The sequence below is a fragment of the Asterias rubens genome, chromosome 21, assembly GCF_902459465.1.
Source record: "Asterias rubens chromosome 21, eAstRub1.3, whole genome shotgun sequence".
NCBI classification, from domain to species: Eukaryota; Metazoa; Echinodermata; class Asteroidea; order Forcipulatida; family Asteriidae; genus Asterias; species Asterias rubens.
In genome coordinates, this window is record NC_047082.1 from 5,503,589 (window position 1) to 5,521,440 (window position 17,852).

Below are 17,852 nucleotides of genomic sequence, written 5' to 3' on the forward strand. Positions count from 1 at the left end.
ACCAGACTAATCCAAATTAAGCCAAAGATTGGCTGATGTTATCACGCTCGTATAAACTTTTTTTAAATTTTGTTATATTATTGATTTAAATATTAAAGAACACTGGTTTCTTCGGGAGCATTGGTGTGTGTGGTCAGGAAAGGGTGTAATAAAGTTTGTACTTACTGCTTATAATTGTAATTAACTTATGTGACGTGGTATTACCTTTAGCGTGTAGTACGTGACCAACCCAGACATGCGCCTGTTTCTGTACATGTACAATAAAAGCTTTTGTTAATCCAGATGTATGAACTTCAGACTTCATATCGCGTTTTACCGGGATCTATTCAAACCTACCAGTGTGGAAAGGCATTGGGGTCAACTGCAAGTTGTGGTTCACACAGTCACATGACAACATAGGCACTGCACATTCTCAGCGAATCTAGTCTTGTTGTGACCTGTGCTGAAATAAGTACAACATGGCAGCCTTCAATCCACCCTATTCAATCGAAGTTACTCTGAAAAGGTTTGTTGACGACAACAAAGACAACCTGCCAGCAGTTGTAGAAGTTTCTGAAGGGATTTATGGTAAAGAGGAGAAGGACTCTGAAGTCAGAGATTTCTCAAATGGGGACATACTTCGACTACTATCTATAAAGGAGGAAGTCAACATAACATTTGATGCAGTTTACTCAGCGCCGAGCAAAAAAGGGTTGATAACAATTAATAAATCGTACCGTGGAGCACAGTTCAGAGTCATATCCCGTTATAAGGATGGTCATGTCTACGAGTCAATTCATGCCCTGATTCTTGACTTTCCTGATTGCATACAAGCAGTGAAGCTCTTTCGAGTTGATGGGGTTCTTATCAAGAAAGGTGACCGCCTAAAATTAATATCGAAAGGCATGGACAATAATAAACCTTACATGACATGCAGAATTATTCGCACGTCCGAAACCGTTCAAGTCTGCGGTGACTTAAAAGAATCTTTTGCGAAGAAAGTTGACAAGTCACATGAGGTGCTAAACCTGGCTGATATCTATCACCGATTGCCACAACGTGTACTTATGGTGCGTGACCTGGGACAAACTTTGAGAGGTATTTCGCATGGAATCGAAGGACTGGGACCACAATTTGACTCTCCTATGAATCTCAGCAAAATTGAAATTGTTGAAGCTTGCCACTGGGAAGACCCCGACACCATCATTCGTATTCCTTTAACGACCATCGTGTCCGTTTATCCCAGGAAAGACTGGGGTGACAAGATTGGTCCAATGAGAGATATTCATGATTTAGCACAGGAAGCACAGGAAGCCATGACACCCAAGGCGGCAGTCGTGGTCGATCCGGAGAGTGAGGTGTCTGGATGCACAAAGGACACAATCGTAGTTGTTTATGGGACATCAACTGTGGAGTACGGATTGTGTGAAGGCAAAGACAAGGCATTCCTTCTAATTCCAACAAGCTTTCCTTCAAAGTTCAAGGTAAAAAATATATGCAAAATGTTAATTAGGACATGGATATTTAAAAATAATCCCAAGTTACCTTCCAAAAGTGTGGTGGTCATAATTCTGTTCATTCGATAAGTCGCGGGTTCTAATCCTGCATGATCCAGTTTCCATGCTCGCCTGAACCTGCAATCTCTTGATACCGTATGAGCGATACCAACTTAGCTAACCAGCCCTTTATGTTAAAGGAACACGTTGCCTTGGATTGGACGAGTTGATCTATAAAAAGCGTTTGTAACCGTTTTTTATAAAATGCATATGGTTGGAAAGATGTTGTAAAAGTAGAATACAATGATCCACACAATCATGCCTCGAAATTGCGTGGTTTTCCTTTTACTGTGCGAACTAACACGGTCAGCCATTTATTTTATGGGAGTCAAAAATTTGACTCCCATAAATGACCGACCGTGTTAGTCGACGAGGTAAAAGGAAAACCGTGCAATTTTGAGGCATGTTTGTGTGGATCATTGTATTCTACTTTTACAACATCTTTCTACCCATATGCATTTTATAACAAACGGTTACAAACGCTTTTCAAAGACCAACTCGACCGATCCAAGGCAACGTGTTTCTTTAATGGACAGTCTACTTGTTTACGGCTTTCATCGTTGTGACTGGTCAAAAAGTCGACATGCTTTTCAGATATGTTTTAATAATGAAACACAGAGTTAACATTGTTTTCGTCTGTTTTTCTTTTCATTTTCAGAAAGGTATTTGTTGATAAATCTGATTTATTGTAAATTGTATTCCTCGGTGGGCCTTGATCGTGCATTGTGTTATGTAAAATGCGTCAATTTTGTTCTGTAAACAAGTGCAACAAAACACATGCCTAATTTAAAACTGTTGAAATACTATCGATCCGCTTTTCAGGAGGCAGGAACTCGGAAAAAGTGAAATTGTGAAAAAAATTCGATTCACTTTTCGGGTTGTTTGAAACCGAAAAAGCAATACAGAATTGGTTAGAGAGAAAAAATCGTCTAAGATCACTGATTTACATAGAACTTACACGGTCTTATTTCAGTCCGAATTCATATTTGATGAGAAAAATTTAATACTAACTTCCCGTTTGGAGTTTATCGCTCAGTGAGCGTTTTATTTTTTTATTTTATTTTTAATCAATGTCATGCATGTTTCTCTTTCATCACATATTCTTTATGGGGCCCCTTTATTTTTTCAACATATTCAGTTATATTATTTCAACAGGAATGTGCGAACACATGGTCTACTGTAGAGGACTTACTTTGCTCTGGTATAAATCACGAGGTTCGAGTAGGAACAACATTCAGACAACATGATCAGAAAGACGATATCGATACTTTGTACGAAAACGACGTCGTTCAAATTCTGGATTCAACAACTGAGGTATTTTATGGTGCAGCTGAAGATCTAGAAGTTGTGAGAATGCAAAGGAATCGCTCTTCGTCCGGTAGAGTGGGCACAATCGTTGTGCCGACTTTTGCAAGAGGGAACTTCTACGAAACTCCCAACGTCTTGGCCGATGTTCCACTGTCTCAGCTTTTGGAACAAGTTACCCATGCAAAAGTGACACTATCTCGACCCTGTGTCAGCCCAGATCCACATGATATAGACTACAGCGATGACCTCCTCATCAAACTATCTCCTCTGGAGATACTAGGAAAATACACACTCAGTGTTACTCGTGTGTCCGCACTGACGAAAGACCAACAATCAGACTCTGATCTTGGGTGTTCAATTGTCATACCGGAAACCAAGAAGCTTGCTGTACGTTCAATATCCAGATCCATAGCAGACCTAAGTGAAGGCGTCGACGATCCCAAGGTGGACACCATAATCATACGCGTGTCAATGAAGGGAATGCAGCTACTCCAACAATCTACCATTCCAATGGATAGTGTTTATTCTGCTGTACCACCTCCCATTCCAACAAGAATCCACCAAAAAAAGCCGCCTCGACCTATAGCCGCTAAACCTACCAGTCTTGTAAGAAACATCGAGGGTGGAAAAGACGAAACTCCGCCGATGCTGCCTTCAAAAGGTCAATTGTCACCGTCATTGCCAGAGCCTCGACCTTCACCCCTGCCATCAAATAGTGGGAAAACGTCACTGTCATCTCCGCCCCAAAACAGTCGCTCATCCAACTCATTTTTTAAGTAAGTATTGTAATTTATCCCGACCAGTTGTGTACTTGCAATACAAATATTATTTTATTTGTTGTTTCCATAAGTTCGACTGCTAAGTATGAAAATGTTGAGTCGGTTGTAAAAGTGGTCGGTCGTTTTTATGCAAGTTTTCACCTTACGCACACGGCACACGCCCGTAAACTCACACCCACAGCTGCGAGTATCAAACTAAACTTATGTCTTCATGTTTGTCATAATTACACGTTATATTGCTTGCTTTGAACAACATTTTTTCACTAAAGTATCTTCCCGGGGGGGGGGGGGGACAGTGACACCACTGTGGAAACTCAACAAAATACTGCTGATTCCCCCAAAGGTAATTCCTTTTGAATCATTAATCCAACGGTTCAACTACATGCAATACATTTGTAAGAGAAGGTTTTTATTTCAACCCATTAAATTACAACAGCCTAATACAACAAAAGGTGCAGCATACTTTCGGATGATTGCACGTCGGTGTTTGGGTACGGATATAAATACTTTCCACTACAAATGTTATTGGCAGGCCGTAAAGCGATGGTACACTATTGACTTCTGAAATAGTTTATTCACTTCCTTGTGCCATTTCCATTTTCTTGAGTACTTCCTTGTTTTCAAAAGACACATAAATTAAGCTAAACAAACGTGCGCAAATTCCAAATATTGGCAAAATTGGCCAATGTCGTCATACTTGTCCTTCCAATCTGTGTAATTCATGCAAAGAGGGAACTATTTTCATAAAATAAACAATGAATGAAAACAAGTTGTTGGCTATCTCTTCTTCCTTGTGAGATGTCCTTCTCGATTATTGGAGAGCCATTGCTTGAGCTGGATTTCAGCTGAAAGACAATTTAAACTATTTAGATTTTTGTTGTTTTAAATAACAGTAGTTTAAGTATGAACTAAGCTTACTGATTATGAAGTTCAATTAAGTAAGCCATTGCACTTCACAAAGAATTTTCAGGAATAATGGGCCGTATTCATAAAAAAATAGCAATTGCTTTTTCTAGGCTTTTGCTTACACCTTTATACAGAGAAAAGGCAATTGCTATTTTTAATGAATACGGCCCATTGAAAAGACCAATGAAAAGTAGAAAAATTCGACAACAATTGTCCTAGAACTTGTTGCCATGAAAAAGCGGATCATATTAAATGTGTCCGTTGTTTGGGAAGCCCCGACGAAAGATTGCAAAACATAGAGATTTAGCGATTGGGATAAGCATCCTCAGAAAGGACCGCATACGCCACATTCGAACTGACAAACGAACATTCGGTAAAAATTGAAAATGCGAAAAAGGGATTTTATTTGAGGGGAAACAACCCGGGCCAAATACGTATATAACCCCAAGTTCTTATGTTGTTGGTTGTTTATGGGTGCATTTTACCATATTGTTATCTGCAACTATTCTTAACAGACGGATACCGAACTTCATCAAGGAAGGCTTACTTGAAAAGAAGGTTGATGAGACCCGGCATGCGGCAAAGTCACGGGGAACTGAGAATCCTTGTAAGTATAACCTCTTACATTATTTACGACGGAGTACACATTTCTTTCGGATACACAGGCATTGTCGAAATAAGGTTTCAGTGAAAGGGAATTCTCCCAATAAGGTAGTAAAAGATGCGGATTGCTCCGTATGAAATTAGCTTCACACTAATGTATTAATACTAATCTTTAGCAGTCTCAACAAATGAGGCAAAGATCCCAAACAAATTGTAAACTGTGCGGCAACCGAGAAACTCTTCACCGTATCCCAAATCCTTTTTGCATATTTCTCAACCAAGAAGGATTTACCGACTTGTTTAACACATTAAAGCCATTGGCCTAAATCCAATGAACACCCAGAGATTCTCCGATATGCCTGGCTTTGGGGCACCAGCTTGCGGCTAATATTATTGTTTTCAAACTCGTCCCGACATTTTCATGGCCAATATCCAACAGAAACATCTCCAAGTGGTTAAACTGACAGGAACATTAGAGCTCAAACATCTCCAAGTGGTTAAACTGACAGGAACATTAGAGCTCAACAAATCCAAGACGCATGAATAAAAACAATTGAAAGTAGCCAATGCCGACCTGGTCACCTGACAATTCCTAGAATATTATTGTAACCTCACCTTGAGATCAGACAACGTGGTCTGGTCACTCATGAAACTACCACTGGGATTCTCAATAGATTTTCATTCACCAAAAAGAAAGCTCCTAAATCTATCAAAAAGGGAACTTGGCTAGGTAAATATTGAATGCCTCGTCACGAACTATCTTTATGACCAACTTCCCGTTTGATCGTAGTGTTCTAAAGTTCTTACTTTGCCTATTAATATTATAATGTATTGATTTTTGCTTTAAAGGTTGACTCCAACAAACTATTGTTTTGTGATGCTCTGCAGTCCCCAACCTGTTCCATTCTCGGGACAACAATAGCTGTATTGCTTTCACGGCGGATACGCTTGGGGACCTCTCATCACGCAAGAACGGGACTTCAATCAAGTCTAGCGTTTTACAGACCTTTTTTTTCTAATAGAAGTCACTGGTCTCAAAGTTTATGTGATTAAAGTACGAAAGAGACGGGAGCCATTGAAAGCTAAAATTATGGACCCACGAACATGTACACAAAACTGTTCTTCACACCCAGCTGAAAAGAGAGGGGCGGATTGTTTTATCAATGGAGGGGATACATATTTTATTGTCCTTTGTTTCTGAATCTTACTATCGTCTTCTTGTGTGAAATTTGTCCGTGTGTACAAACACGATGCACAATGCGTTAAACTGCCAACAAATAAACAAACTGGATTTTTTTCAATTGTTAGCCCACAACAATTAGATTGGTTTGTAAACTGTGGTATCCACCATTTTCGGATTCAGCACCCCCAAACTAGTTAAATCAGGTATGTTACCAACTTTCACTCAAAAATGCCGCTCACTTCCTTAACTAGAGCCCTTTTTGGAAATCTGGTCTAGACTAAGTGGGTTGTTCATCAAACATAATCAGTATAAAACTACAGTGGTAATAGCAATGACGCACACACAGCCATTAACAACCCGAATAACTGTAAACGTTTGCAAGTTCATTTATTTCCGGGTCCAAAAGATTGTTTACCCAAGTTATGCAAAGTCCAATGTTGTTGATGTCTATTGTTTGGCGTGAATGCCTACCCAAAGCGCGCTTACTCTTGCATGAAATCTTGTGAACGAGGGGTGTATTTTTATGTTCATGTTTTGATGGGAGGAATAGACTTGATTCAAATCCCGTTCTCGTGTGAGAGGTCCCTAAGCATATATCGCGCAAACTAGCAAACAAGTCGCGTAGCAGTTCGCCTTTGCCGGCGTCAAAATGTAGTTATTGTTGTAGTCCCGAGAATGGCACATCAGGATCGGGACTTGAGTCCACGTCAGTTCTCGATACGGAGTTCATGCTAAAAACCCGGGGCATTTAGGCAAACCTGAGGCGCTCGGTCTTTCTATAAATACCCATTTCCGCAATAAACGAGAGAAATACTATAAAACCTTGATGCAAAATAAGTTGTAATATTATTGATAAAGGATCGAGTTCCATATTTATCAGCAAATCATGTCACTGTGAATGTGTCCTCTGTGAGATGGCAGTTTAGTCATGGAGCCTATAGTCAGTATAGCCCAAATGTCCGGCCGCGCGTCCGGGCCAATGGTCCCTTAATATTAGGACTTTCAGAATTTCAACATTTCAAGAGTTGGGAGATGCCATCAATGTTATTATGTTTTATTAAATGTTGGTAGTTGCAGTGAACGTTTATATATTCCACTTTTGGACGATCGTTTTAGTCATGCTTGATTCACGAGGCAGAAGTGTCCATTGAACTTGAACGTAAGCAGGCACCTCATTGTTTCAATTTCGGAAACCAGAAATTTACCATTCTTCCTTATAGGAATGTTTTTGCGCGGTTTTTTTTTAAGGATTGACTGTGATAATGTATTGTATTGGGTTTTTAATATTTTTAATTACGGAGCTCTGGAAGTGCCATCCGACACGTTGAGCTCCTCAGATAATTAAACCCATGATGATTACACCATAAACGTAAAATGATGAAGTCCTGAGATGATTCATCTCGGGATGACGACATCCAAAAGTGAAAATGTTGTCTTCCTTCGTTTGCATTTTCATTTTCATTCATTCATTTAAAAAAAAAAAAAAAACTGGCAGCACGAAGCTGAATAATCATATCAAGGTAACAATATTGATAAAAATTGCACAGATAAATGACATAAAATTGCACCATCACGGGGTAAATAGGAACATTATAAAAGAAGACGGCAATAAATAAAAATATATATTAGATAAACCACTAAAAGACACTTTAAAATGCACAGGGTGTTGGGGGAACCCTCTTATACATTGAAACCCCACTATGGAATAAACCAGCTAAAAAAGAGAAACCCTAGCAGTTAAAAACTTAACAGATGACAAAACCAATGAAGGCAAAAATGGGAAAACAAATTTGATAAAACAAGATAAGATAAACAAACAAAAAATCCGAATGTGGGAGACCCTCATTAATTTTTCCGCTTATCAATTTTGTTTAAGGATGTCGACATCATGAACATTAGCTTGACTTTTTCGAGATAATTCATCTTGGATGATCCCATCCTCAACATTTTGAGAACCTAATATTTTTGGGAAGACAGCATCCTCTTTTCAGGTTGTCGTCATCCTGAGATAAATAATATTAAGAAGTCGTTATCCTGTGATAAATCATGTTATGATGATGCCCTCTTACTTTAGGACGTCGTCACCCTGCGGTACATTATCCAAGGATCTCAACATTGCAGATGGTACTCCCGGAGCTCCGTATATTTAATGCCTCATCGGGGGCTCCAAACTAATTCAATGCTCATGAATACACAACATCGGTTTTTGTATGTTTTGTGTGGGCTGTGTATGATTACATTGCTGTTAAAGAAGCTATTCAGAGTAATTTATCTTGTTTGCTTTTTTAGACAATTCAATTGAGGAAAACATCGAGAGAAAAGGAGGAGGGCGGGGCGGATACGAGACCAACCTTAGACAGCCACGTAAGTATTACAAGTATTCTCGCTAATTCCAGTCTGCAAATTGGGTTCACACACTCCAATATGTATTCCTTTGGCAGCTCAGTCATGTTTTATGTCAGCACGTATCAATCTTAAGGGGAAAAAATGCAAATGTTTGCGCTGTAATGCATTATACACGTAGCTTCCCAAGAATGACAATCTCTGCATTTAAAACTATCATTTTATACAAAGTGAATCCAGTCTTTAAAAAAAATTCTTTTTAATGTAAAATGTTTATTGGGGATGCCAGTCACAAGCCATCAACTAATATCACTTCATATCACTTGATATTTGCAACAAAATAGTTTTATGCCATTGTGATCCCCTGGCTGTCGCTTCCCTGGCCGTGTGCCACAATCTCGTTATGGAAGCATGCTTTATAGTCCTCATTCCACAGTAAACGTGTTTTACTCTGGTCTTTGGTCATCAGTCGTTCTTCAAGCATACGTTCCAGATTGAAACTTGTATCCAATTGAGCCAATGAAGCATTTGACCAAGCCTCCCGTCAGCAATGTGGGATTGAGTTCAAACAAGTCAAATGTAAGCTCGGCTAATGACAATAAAAACCTTGATGCAAAATAGTCTGTAGTACTATTGATAAAGGATCGAGTTCTACATTTATCAGCAAATCATGTCACTGTGAATTTGACGTCAACAATGACTTGCACAAAAATAGTCATAAAGTTATAAACTTTGAAGAGCCCAACTGTTGCTTTGTGGATTCTGATAGAGGAAGACATGCTCTATCAAGTGATTTTTATTTCGTTAATTTTGGAATGATACATTATTTCAAAACGTGATCAAAGGTCACGATAACATGTTAAAGATTACATGACCTACATTTCAGAAAATAATTATTTTTGACAAAAGAATTGACTTGAGCACGCAATTCTCATCATTTTGATACCAAATTTGCATATATGTGACATATTATTTTTACCAAAAAGGTGGTATTTACCCCCAAAATGTCAAATTTAAGTGGTTTCTGCCCTAACCACAGAGTCCGATCGGACTAAAAATTGGTGTGCATCCATTGCTCATTACGACCTACAAGCACAGCAATTTTTATGGAAGGATGCTTTAAAGTTCCACTCAGTCCACTGCACAGTAAACGTGTTTTACTCTGGTCATTGGTCATCAGTCGTCCATCGAGCTTTTCAAGCATACGTTCCAGATTGAAACATGTATCCATTTGAGCCAATGAAGCATTGGACCAAGCCTCAGGTCGGCTACAGAATGTGGGATTGAGGTCAAATATTCATGAAGTAACCAATACTGGCCGATAGGTGACCACTGGCCAAAAACTGTGTATAAACATGTGACAACAACCATGGTTGTAATTTTAACGCCCCGGTTTTTGAAGTGTGAACAAATTAGGATACAAAGCAAATTTGTAAACGTTTATAGATTGACAACTACCTGACCGTCAGAGAATCATTTGCAAAATAAATTGTGAATATTCCTAGATAGATGAAATACATTTAATACATTTAAAATGTTACAGACAATTAATTGTTTTACAATAAACTGACCCGCTGCTGACTGACGATAACAGGCCAAACCATGGTGTTCACCCTACATGGGTAATGGAGCATTAGCTGCAAACAGCTAATCAAATAGGGATAAGTATTTTGTAACTGACCACAAGATGGTAACATTGACTAAAATTTAGTTTAAATCGGCAAAACAGTTTAGGAGTTATGACCGTTTTCATATTGATCACTTGACTGTTTGATAAAGAACGAAAGAGCAAATTCTTGCATTCTATTATATCAGGCCTTCTTTGCTTGGCTGATAACCATACCAAAAGGTATTCCCAAAAGGCTGGTAATTTTAGTTTAAAATGTATAAACATTATAAGAGATAGTTGTTTTTATTTTTTGTGGGCCTAATTGATGAATGATTTGAATAATTTAACTAACATTCAACAATATTTGTTTTTACCCATACACCGATGGTGAATCAAAGAACGAAATATTTGAAGGCCTATAATTATGTATACCTTTTCAACTTGCTGTCCGTGTTCGTGACATGGGTCTTCGTATTTAATATTCCGTAAAAAGCTTGACTTGTTTCTATGTCCAAACAGCTGAAGGCGGCTCAGGCAGTGACGATGATGGTGACTATGAGAAACCTGGTGATTTGTTCAATCGTAAGGCATAGTACACTCCACAAAAGCTATATATTTACACTATGTTCAGTCATGAGCTCACTTTACCAAAATTTGAAATGAATTACACCTAGCAATTTACGTATTACTATTAGCTCTGTGGTTATTGACGTAGTTATTATTGGCCCCGTAGGACGAATGACAAGAGGGCACTAAATGAATGTTCTTTGTGGTGATGAGCTATAGACTGGGCCCCTGTCAAGGATAATGACAGGTATACACCTGCTATTCAGATCCAGTGATATCATTGGATAAACGTGCATGAGCTTTCCATGCCTAAACAGTACACTCCTATCACATCCGCCACATAATTTGACCGCGTATCTCTGGGTGCGTTCGATAAGCTTCCCAGGGTCGACCCCGGTGTGTGGCGTTTTCTTTTTCCAGGACGAACGTGTGCAGATGATTACCCACGTTCGTCCTGGAAAAAAAACCGCCACACACCGGGGTCGACCCAGGGAAGCTTAACGAACGCACCCTCTATGTGAAATGAATGCAGGTCAAAGGTGAATGTACACGTGGAAAGCCGGTCTCTGGCGTTATTCACGTGCCTCTAAGTGTGACGTCAGATGTTCAGGCTAATGGTGAGCCTGCCTATGCATGAATAATAACTCTTGATTTCTATACTTGTGATTGTATTATGTAGCACCTGATGATGGTAATGTTGGATCCTTTAAAATGAATGAAATTGTGCAGCTGCTGAAGTATCTCGAAGTTGACCGGGATGTTGTGTCCAACTTTATCACGAAAGGCATCGATGGAAGAAAACTGTGTACTCTTAAAATGAAGTTAACAGATGATAATCTTCGTCAACATCTCGGCATGGACAGTCAGAAGGATTGGTATTCAATGAAATATTTCATTGACAAGTCAAAGTAAGATTTTAGAACCAGATCGTCCAACCTTGGTTGGTTTGCAGTCGGAATTTTGTCTCTTTTGTGTCGTATGATTTATTCGCAAGTAGACTTATAGAAGGCGGAGGGACAATATATATTTTGATTCGTCTTCTACCAGAATGTCAATCGCTAAATATAAAATAAGCATTTTAGACTATACCAATTATTTAGATTTTGTTTAAGAATGTTGTAGAATTATAAAAAGTAAGAGTTTTCTTAAGGCACTTAATGGTCTGTATAACGTTTGGTAATGACCCTGAATATTAAAGGCAAATAGCAGTGTGGATTTGAATTGAGTATAATTTACATGTGATGAATATTAAATTACACAAGTAGTGACGTAAGCCTACATGGGCGAATTATACAGAGGTATAATTGACATTCAACTTATTAATATAATTTGGTGTTATCCATCCACCGATGTGTTTAACAATAGTTGCGGTAGCTGGTAGTTTAGGATCGAACTGTATGATGCCCGTACGGTTGGTCTAGTGCATGGAAATTGGTAAGACATGTGTACTAGAATGACAAACGGTGTGGCTTCCAATCCCATCCAAGTAATATGGCGATGTTCACATGACTCGGGGAAGACTAGCAGTGCTTTCACGCATCGGTGTGAAGGTAAAAACAAATAACATTGTATATCCCCGTTGCAAATTTAACATTAACCTTAACTGAAAATTAAATTCAATTTTGGTTCCATACTAACCAAGCTGCTCCACATTTCGGGTGTGCAGTTGCGAGCAAAACGGAATAGTTTTATACATTCAGTCCTCTTGAAAGAAAGAAAACGCATGTTAACCTACCGTTTATTTCAGATATTGAAACGTATTAATGAAAGGCTTCGAACAAAGGGGAAATGTTGATTGTCATTGAAATAATGGTATTGTTTTCACATTGTCGTTATTATACTCGACAACCAGATAGTGCAAACGTAATAAGAAAAACTCGCAAATATTTCCACTATCAGCCACGTACGCAGACCCTTTTGTATCAGTGTGATCTTCTTAAATTCGTAGATAACATGATTTGTGACACAGGATGTATCAATGCTTACATAACATAAAGTTGATTGAGAATTAATTGATTTTTTTGCTTTAGCTCATTCCCTTAACTCAGTTCTGTAATTCAATACAAATAATAGTATAAACTTACAGTTTATGGATTTAGAATAATGTTTTTTGTTCATTCTTTGACGGATTAGTAATCAGATTACATTATAGATTGGAGTAATTTTATTACACCAATTGGTTTCTACGTCGCAAAATGTGTATGTATTATGACATCGTATCGTTTGATGGAGCATGGAGAAAACCTTCAAAATACCTTCTCAATTTGAAAAAGCATGTAAACAAATGTATCAGCTGTATTCTTAACGATGATTATATTCGTAGTACATTAACTCGAAGTGATGACATTCTTACAGAAGCAAGGAATTTTTGCAAGAAGCTTTATTCTTTTCGAGAGATTGATGCTGAAGCTGATTTTAAGTATGATGTCTTTCATGTAGACAGGCATGATATGCTGCTCTCACACTGTGCATGGCGAATATGAATATTTAAATTTCGCGGTGAATTCCTTACTCCTGACCAATTACAATCGCAGACGGTTTTAGTTCTGAACCTTATATGGGTTTTTTAAGACCTATTGTGCTTTCTTGTTCGTTCTTTGAGTTATTATTTTGGTAAATTTCGGTAACCCAGAAAAATGGTATTATAACTTTATTACCGAGATCAACAGTGTACCAGGTTTTTTTGTTTGATTCGATTTGGTTTTGGATTTTTGACCATCTATCAAAAGGATTCACGTTGTTTTTTATATAATGCAACTTATTCAGTTATAATGAGTTGTTTAATATCGAGCGTGTTGCAGACGAGGCCATGGGCTAAGCCCGCGTACTTGTTCCCTTTTGTGTGCCGAAAGTTTGCCAATGATGTTATGTAACAATCAGAATGGTCAGAGTATTGTGGTAGGTGATGTGGAATTTCAGATTCCCAATTAACTGTCCCAAAAATGTCAGGGTTAATACTTGTCAACCTTGACAAGACAATGCAGTATGGATTAGGTAAAACAAAGGTTCTACTGAGAAACTGTGTACCGTTCTAAATGTTAAATGGGATGGTCCAACGAGACAATTGAATAATGTGTGTTAACTATTCGACAGACCTAGTTTCCATGGTTTTGTCAAATTATAAATGGGTTTTTTTTTACAATTAAGAAAGCTCATGGTCTTAGGACGGAATCTCAATGTTTTAGGGAGAGTAAGGGTTAAAAGTCACCTTTGCTGTCCAAACGTTCCTACACTGTAAAAAAATATCCGTAAAATGTACGGCACATTTGGCAGCTAGGGTGCCAGGTAAAGTGCCGTAAATTTCACGGTGAAGGTTTTGTAAACTGTGCCTTGAAGGGGTAGTTTGCAAAACTCCCACCGTGAAATTTACGGCACTTTACCTGGCACCCTAGCTGCCAAGTAAAGTGCCGTAAAATTTACGGCTATTTTTACAGTGTATCTTATCCTAACCATACCTGACCCTCTTATAATGGTGAAGGATTTAAATGTTATGTTCTACAATTTTATTTGTAAATGAATAGATCGTGTTTCTAGAAATTAGATTATCCAAGATTACAGTCTTTGGGTTTTAAGAATGGTGTCAGAGCTTATTATGGATGCTTTAAAAAATGCTTTAAAAACCTGGTTGCGTCAACTTCTTGTCTAATCAGAAAGCACTAGCCGGGGCTACCTCGTCAAATACCTTGTATTATCAGTGATCTTTTAGACGACAATGACAGTTTTCTTTCACTAATCGATTTAAGGGCAACGTTTCAAGTTCGGACACATTTTTTTGAGTTATGTGCAATCGTTATGTGCAAATATGCTGAACAACGTTGTTCGATTCCCATAAGTTCCGTTCAATTTCCAAGTTCTCCTGCTATACAAAGCGTTCTCGTAGATTGTACGATATTTTTGCACAGTCTCAAAAATTGTCAGGAAGTTTGGGGACAACTTGGAAGCTTCAAATTGTTCATGACTGTAAAAAAAGTGTCTTATGATAGCCTTTGTATGTACTGTTGATTCCAGTTCACAAACAGGGTTGTATTATGGGTACAAATTACTTTCTTCTCAGAAATTTAATGCGAAATAGAATAAGTATTCTGTACGCTGTGAATAATCTACTCAGACTAACAGTTTAAAAGGCAGTGATACACAGTATTGTTAACTACTCAAAATAATTGTTAGCATAAAAACTTACTTGGTAACGAGCAATGGAGAGCTGTTGACTCACTCAAATAATAAGATACTTCAGGCCTGAAGCCTTTCATTTAATGCATCTGCTGAAAGAACACAAACTAATACCACATAGGTGTTTTTTCTTTCATCATTCTCTTGCAAATTCGATGACCAATTGAACGCAAATTTTCACAGGTTTGTTAGATTATGCATGAGAGAACACTGGTCTTAGACAACATTATATAACACCCAAGCATATCCTTGCCATTTGATTGGAGGATTGTCCGTCACGTGATAGCAAATAAAAGTGCCATTGCACGCTGAGTCACTCAACGTGCTTTTTCGTTCCATCCGAAAAGTACCATTGCACGCTGCCAGCGTGCAATAGTACTTTTCGGATGGAACGAAAAAGCTGAGTAAACACATATTACTGCGTGCGCGTGTCTTTGGTAACGCAGCAGTGTTACTGCAAGGTAGTAAAATTACGTTTTGAAAGTTGTATCTTTTAATCAAAATGACAAAGATCTACTTGGATGTTATATAAAACAAATAATGAATGTTTGTCATTCGTGCAATGGTGCGAAATGTTCATTCGTTGAAAGCTGGAATGTTCCATTCAACTCGGCTCCGCCTCGTTGAATAGAACATTCCATCTTTCAACTCATGAACATATTCGCACTATTGCACTCATAAACATTCATTATGTGTATATTATTTCCAAACGTGTCCACTGCCTTTTAACTAAGTTGAACTCGTTTAATCATTTTGTCATAACATACGCTGTTTTAGATTTGATAATGTGTGTTTGACTAAAGACTATAAAGAGCAATAAAATGTTATCAACGGAAAAAATGCATGTTAAAATTTTATGTTATCGTTTTCGTTATGTTTTACAAACACCAGACCCAAGCTCTGTTGTTTTTTTATCAACAGAATTTGGGTTCGAATCCCGGTCGTGACCCTTTTTTCCTTGAGCAAGGTCCGGTACCTTATGAGACATTTTTAGTATCTTTACCAGGTATCAGATAATACTAATGTGGAATAAGGAATGATGGCTCATTGCATGGGAGTGTCTTGTGTCTTCTTTATCGCCACTGATTATTCATCAGACTCATTCAAGTATCCAACTATCCAAATATTATTATGAAAGCTATCAACAGAATAACATGATACACATTGGTTGTGACTATAGCGCAGCCCTACATTTAAAAAACATATCAATATTAATGAATTAATTCGATCAGTATTCGTTAATTTAAAAACATTTTCCTACACGAACTGAATGTACTTTTTGGTACGTTTTTGTGTATAGCATTACTTTTTAATGCAAAACAAATCTTTAGTGGCATGAAGTTTGGATCGCAGAGGAAGCCCTCCTTTTTGCCAAGCAGGGACTAGACTAGCGGGTGGCACTTATCATACTGAAACGACTGATGCTTAACAAGTGAAAGAAAATGGCAATGCAAACTTTGATTTAAAGACACTGGACACAGCAAAATGTCCGGAAGTTTTCCATACTAGCCGTGTGTTATAAAATGCTTATGGTTAGAAAGATATTTTAAAAATAGAATACAATGATCCACACAAGTATCACTCGAAATAGCGTGGTTTTCATTTTACCTCGTCGACTGACACGGTCGGCCATTTATGGGAGTCAAATTTGTGATTCCCATAATTGCCGACTGTGTCAGTTCGCAAAGTAAAAGGAAAACCACGCAATTTCGAGTCATATCCTGGTGTCATGTGTTTTCAGTAGGATAACAGGAAAACTGTTCACAATCAAAAACTTTTTTTTTTTTCAAAATCATCTATCCAATTTTTTAACAATAACACTTACACTTCATGATGTGTTGAAATTTTTAAAGTTTTGGTTTTACGTTGCGAGAGACAGTCCACCATTAACAGTGCTTATGCATGCACGACATTGGAGCAACGTCATATGTTTTCACACCTTTCATTGGTTGGTATTTTATTGAATATTCAGAAGCTAGTATGACGCGCAAAATAAATCAAAAATCTTATTCAATTACTACTTAACAAATTTAATTACATTTTTGTCCCAAGGCATTATGGCTACTATATTAGAATCCAGAGATATCATAAGGCATGAAAGTAAAACACCCCACACACACACTTCATAACAATCCGTTCCCCCCCCCCCCCCCTCATTTCAGACCAGTAATGTTTGGTTTAAGGAGATAAGAAACCAATCTATGATATTTTCTCTTTAATGTAGACTTAATATTTATTACGCTTATCGGAATTTATTACAGTATGCAGTAAATCAAAACAATAAATTGTTGTCATTTTCACTTAAAATATTTTAATATTTTCCCCACATTTGCACACCATAGAATCCCAAATAGTAACCACCTCACGTGATCCATCTAGTGACTAAAGCAGAATGAAACTCAATCTAGCAGATAGTAATTTTGTTTTGAACTTTCGAGGTTGGATGATGTTTCTTTGACTCATTTGAATGGTGGCATAATAATGCACTAGTGATTAGTACCAAAAATAAATCATTTTATAAATGTTTGAGCATAACCAACGACAGGAAACTTTATTCTCAGCATGATTAAGCCTGATGAAAATACAGACCGTGAGTAAACTGCATAGCTTCTGTCACCGGTGCAGCTTGCACAATTTCGCGGTAAACGGGAATCAAAGTTGAGGACCGAAAACATATGAGGGTCGATAACGTATGACGCTACGATACTTGTGTGGATCATTACATCTACTTTTAAAACATCATTCTAACCATATATGCATTTTATAACAAACGGTTACAAACGCTTTTTAAAGACCAACTCGACCAATCCAAGGCAACATGTTCCTTTAATGGGAGAATGGAACAGTGT

General features: G+C 37.9%; 1 protein-coding gene across 1 annotated transcript; it reads left to right on the top strand.

The window, feature by feature from the left end:
• Positions 1-376: 376 nt before the first annotated feature.
• LOC117304382 lies at positions 377-14,147 on the top strand. The gene is made up of 6 exons (XM_033788799.1): positions 377-1,463; positions 2,691-3,619; positions 5,044-5,135; positions 8,604-8,678; positions 10,786-10,848; positions 11,513-14,147. The coding sequence occupies exons 1-6, from the start codon at positions 459-461 to the stop codon at positions 11,743-11,745; spliced, it is 2,397 nt and encodes a 798-aa protein (XP_033644690.1). The 5' UTR covers positions 377-458; the 3' UTR covers positions 11,746-14,147.
• The last annotated feature ends 3,705 nt before the right edge of the window (positions 14,148-17,852 follow it).